Source organism: Mastomys coucha, unplaced genomic scaffold (genome assembly GCF_008632895.1).
Source record: "Mastomys coucha isolate ucsf_1 unplaced genomic scaffold, UCSF_Mcou_1 pScaffold9, whole genome shotgun sequence".
NCBI lineage: Eukaryota > Metazoa > Chordata > Mammalia > Rodentia > Muridae > Mastomys > Mastomys coucha.
The window spans coordinates 19,068,764-19,073,423 of NW_022196915.1; the positions used below are offsets into that span (position 1 = coordinate 19,068,764).

General features: G+C 49.3%; 1 protein-coding gene across 1 annotated transcript in view; it reads right to left on the reverse strand.

Annotated features, from left to right (window-relative positions):
- Chat (choline O-acetyltransferase) overlaps window positions 1–4,660 on the reverse strand; it is a 55,557-nt gene that overhangs the window by 43,962 nt on the left and 6,935 nt on the right. The window contains exons 4-5 of the mRNA XM_031361513.1: window positions 4,264–4,382; window positions 3,028–3,081 (exon numbers count right to left, since the gene is read on the reverse strand). Of these exons, the coding sequence (XP_031217373.1) occupies window positions 3,028–3,081; window positions 4,264–4,382 (173 nt within the window). The remainder of the gene's footprint in view (window positions 1–3,027; window positions 3,082–4,263; window positions 4,383–4,660) is intronic.

The following is a 4,660-nucleotide window of genomic DNA, read 5'->3' on the forward strand; positions in this document are numbered from 1 at the left end:
TATCTCTCTCCCTTCCCCTCTGTTTTATATGTGCTGATCAAATGTGTTCAGTCATCTTCCTTCTTTCTTTCTCTCTCTTTCTCTCTCTCTCTCTCTCTCTCTCTCTCTCTCTTTCTCTCTTTCTCATCCTCCTAGTTGTTTCTAACACTATTCATTCATCCACTCTTCTTCCATGCATCTGTCCATCCACCCACTTTTTACATACCACACATAAAACCATCCAGCCCCGATGCATTCATCTATTGCTCACCCATCAATTCAATCATCCTTTCACCATACATACATGCACACATGCAATTATCCATCCACCATACATGCATCCATCAAATATTAACTCATTGCTATCCAATCACTGTGCATCCAACCATCTACCACATTCATCTCACCACCCATCCAGCTATTGACCTAGTCTCCATTCATTGATCCATTTATTCTTTGGCTCTTTCATCTTCTAAAGCTTGCTGAGCACTTCTAGCCAGGCACTATTCTGAGGTCTGGGGAATATAGCAATAATTAGACATGATTTTCTCACACTGACTGGGTATGGGTCCTGGGATGTGTGGCTGGGGGTGATATTGCAAATTGGCAATCAGGAGAATTTCAAGCAGATTGAGTGGCAAGCAGGGCAAGAGTCCAGGACTAAAGGTAAGTCTCATTAAGGCCTGTTTGATTGAGCTGAGCCCAAAGGACAAGAAGCTTCTAAGTAGATGGGTTAGGTGGAGGATGTTGCGGTAAACTTCATGACTGACCTGTGTCAGAATCCAAAAGCACCTTTAGCAATGGTGGGAAGTTTATGCCAACTGAATTTTTAGAATACATGGTCTTGTGTTTTACACTTGTAAACTTTTTCTAGTAATTATTTTTTTTAGTTGTTGTATTTTACACTATTTGAAAGTAAAGACCCTTCTCAAGAGATAATTTGAGGCTTACCAGTGGAACAATGGAAAGCAAAAGTAAGCAGAAGGTTATAACTGAATGAAGAAAAGGCTATCAAAATGGACAAGGAAAGGCCCCTGGGCTGTGGAGGCAGGGCGGGTGTTGGCAGCTTATGCGTGGTGCGTTGAAAACCCCTGGCAGCTCTGAGATACAGAAGCATGCTTTGAACTATGCTTGCCTTTTATTAAACCTTGGTGCTAAGGGTTGAACCCAAGGTCTCATCCATGCTGAACCTATACACCATCACAGAAACACAACACTCCCAGTTCTGGTGAGCGCACATGCGTGTGTGTGTGTGCGTGTGTGTGTGTGTGTGTGTGTGTGTGTGTGTTTGGTGGTGGTGTCTTTGTATTTGATTTTTCAGTACTGAGGACTAAACCCAGGGCATGCAAGGTAAGCACCTTATCGCTGTGCTATATTCCCAGCATATTCTGTCCTTGCTTTTGCTTTGTTTTTTTTTTTTTTTAATAGCTCCACTTATATAAGGAGAGGACCAAAGTCTGTCCTAGGAAACACAGGAAGAAGACTGTAGTAATTGTGGAAAAATAATGTGGACCATGTGGGAAGGATGCTTGGGACCTGGCTGGGATAGGTGATGGCCTCATCTGAACACCATAAATGTCATGGAGGGAGAAAGAGTGACCACAAGAGACTCCTGGACCTACTGACGGGGATGTGGCACTGTGTGGACTGAGAATACAGGAGGGGTAAGGACACATACAAAGCTCTACTGGGCCCTTTGTAGTGACCAGGAGATGCCCCAAAGGGGGTGCCCAAGGTCCAGGGAAGGAACAGGGTTTTATTTTATGTCAATTGGGAACCTTCTGAGAGAAGGTAAGAGGCCAAATTTCTTATTTTCTGAACATCAATATGCTGAAAGTGAAGAACTAGTTAATGGAGTGTCCTACCCAGACACTGTTCCAAATGTCCCAGCCTCATGATATTTGCAAGTATAGGACTCACGAACCTTTATGTGGGCTTCCAGGGAAACAGGCATCTGTGTGTGTGCATGTAATATGTTCATACATACACATGTGTCTGCACACTCAAGTGAGAGTTGTGGGGGGCAGGCAGTGTGAAACTGCCAGTAATGGCTGGTTCCATAGTCCCTGGGTTCTGCTGCCAGAGTCAGAATCTTCGCTCCTCTCCTCTGCAGCCAGGGTGCTGAAAGGGAAGGGCTCTCTGAAGACAGAGATGCTGTGTGAATGGAGGTGCAGGTTCTACAGGAAGTTCAGGCTCAGTCTGAGGAAGAAGGAAAGCTCTGAACACCTGACTAGAAGGGCAGTTCACAGGCCTGGCAGTCCAATATGGAACAAGAGTTATCAGACTGGACCCAAGTCAGTGCTCTGTCTAAAAACCAATTCAGATTATGGCGTGTTGACCCTAGGGCCTGAGCCTCGCCCCTCCTACCATCTTCCCCAGAAAGTGTATCTTAGCTTCTGTCCCAAGGTTAGGTAAACACTGACTGGGATCAACATAGAACAGCGTGTGAAGACTGCCCCCGTGCCTTCATTGCTGTTCCAGTTCTCGGCTGTTTGGCCATCGGTAAGTTTCAAACCCTCTCTGACATCCATAGCTCCTGGCTCTCCCCAGTGTTCCAAGTACCCCAGGGTTGGCAGGAGGAAGACAATTCTCTTATCATTAAGAAGAACTCATTGCCGACAAGGCTCCCACCACCTACAGGAGTACCGCATGATCATTGTGCTAGGGTGGGTATGTAGACACTAAGGCTCAAAGTAGGGAGACGATCATCCCCATGGTGCCACTTAGCTTACCAGTACCTCCTTCCTTCCTTTTCCACACTCCCTGAGATCTCCAGACCCACAGTGCCTAATTCACACCATAGGAGTAAAGAAGAGGACAGGAGCGAGGGCCATTTTCAAAGGTCAGAGAAAGACTGAGCTTACTTTAGCAGCCAGAAGAGCTGGGCTAATGCAACGACCTGGCGCTGGCAGTAGGCAGGAGACACCACAGAGCTGGGTAAAAGACTGGGTCCCTGCTCTCTGGAGCACCCTGTACATCCTGGAGGCAGCTGTGAGAGGAGACAGCCAAGCAGAGACCTACCTATTCCAGGCTGGGGCCCCAGCCTACCTGTCCAGCAGAGCCTTGTAGCTAAGCACACCAGAGATGAGGCTGGCCGCAAATCTGCAGGGATGTGGAGAGAGGAGTATTATAAGCCAGCAGCCCCACGACCCCCACTCTTCTACCACTCCTTTTCCCTTCCCTTCTCCTTCCATGCCCCTCCCTCTGCTCCAAACTCACCCATGTATCACCTGCCATATGCCAGGCCCTGTGCACTAATGGGGCGTGGGTTGCACTGCCCTCCCCCAGCGCTGTCAGTCCACCGCAGCCTTGGATTAAAAATGGTCCTTTGGTGAGAATTGGGCATGGTTTGGTTCTAAGAGTGGGGAGAGGAAGCCCTCCACCTTGAGAGAAAAGAGGCACCTGAAGGAGCAGGGAAGGGAAGGGGAGGGGGCGAGGCTCCCCCTGGGCAAGGTCAGCCCTGTGGTGGGATCTTTTGGGAAATGCAGTCTCCTGGGGACAAGCCACTCACTTAGTGGCTAATGAAAAGGAAAGTTGGTCCTGGGGGGAAAGCCTCAGGGACTGGTGCAAGGAGACAATGCCATCTCAACTGTCTGTGGATGACGAGGCCTGGCTTAATTGCATCGGAGGAAAATGCCCCTCAGATGCAATCTGGAGAACTGTCTTCAGAGTCCATCCATCCTTGTTCTCCCTTCTAGGGAGGGGGGACAAGTGGGAGCTAGGCTTGGTCTGTGCCTATGTTCACCCCACTGAGGTATTAAAAGGATGAAATCCTGACAGATTCTAACAGGGAGAGCCTTCTTCCTGGCCCCTACCCACACTGCCACCATTCTCAATGTACCTAGAGGCCCTTCCAGCGGCTCACTGAGCTCTGAAATTGCAGCAGATGGCAGCTGCACCTGCAGGGAGGGATGGCCCTCCCCCGGAGTCTGAAGCAGGGCTCCAGGGGGCACAGAGGAACTCTTAGACACCTGGAGCAGCAGCATGTCCCAATCAGGACTACTTTTAAGTGACAGCTCCTAGATCCAGGTCAGAAAGGCTGTGTGGGTCCCTGTGACCCATAAGCCCCATTAGCACCATCACATATATGTGTTTATTACAGAGTGAAAGCACGCCTAACCTCCCCTTGGCCTGATGTCTGGCACTGGGAGATGTCTTGTCTTATTTGGCCCCAGGAAGCTCAGCCAATGCAGAAGCTCTGGCCTCACTTTCCTGGTGTGAGGTCAGGCCCCACATCTCAGGTGGATTTCCCTGCTGAGCACCCAAGGGGCTTCTTGGTCTCACCTTAGCTGGTCATTGGTGTCTTGAAAGTGCTGCCGAGCAAAGATCACAGCAGGGCTAGAGTTGACTGGCAGGGCCAGGCGGTTGTTTAGATACATGTCATTCAGCCAGTATTCAGAGACCTGCCAGGGAGCACAAGGAGGGGCACCATCACATCTGATCCCCTATAAGCCCCTCCTAAACAGGCACTATGTTAGCAGAGGTCATCAGTCCTATTCTGCCTATCCTGAATCAGGCCCTGCTTGTTCGATCATCCATCCATCCATACATACATACATACATACATACATACATACACACACACACCCACCCATTCACCCATCCACCCACCCACCCACCCATCTATCCACCCATCCACCCATCTACCCACCCACCCATCTATCCACCTATCCACCCATCC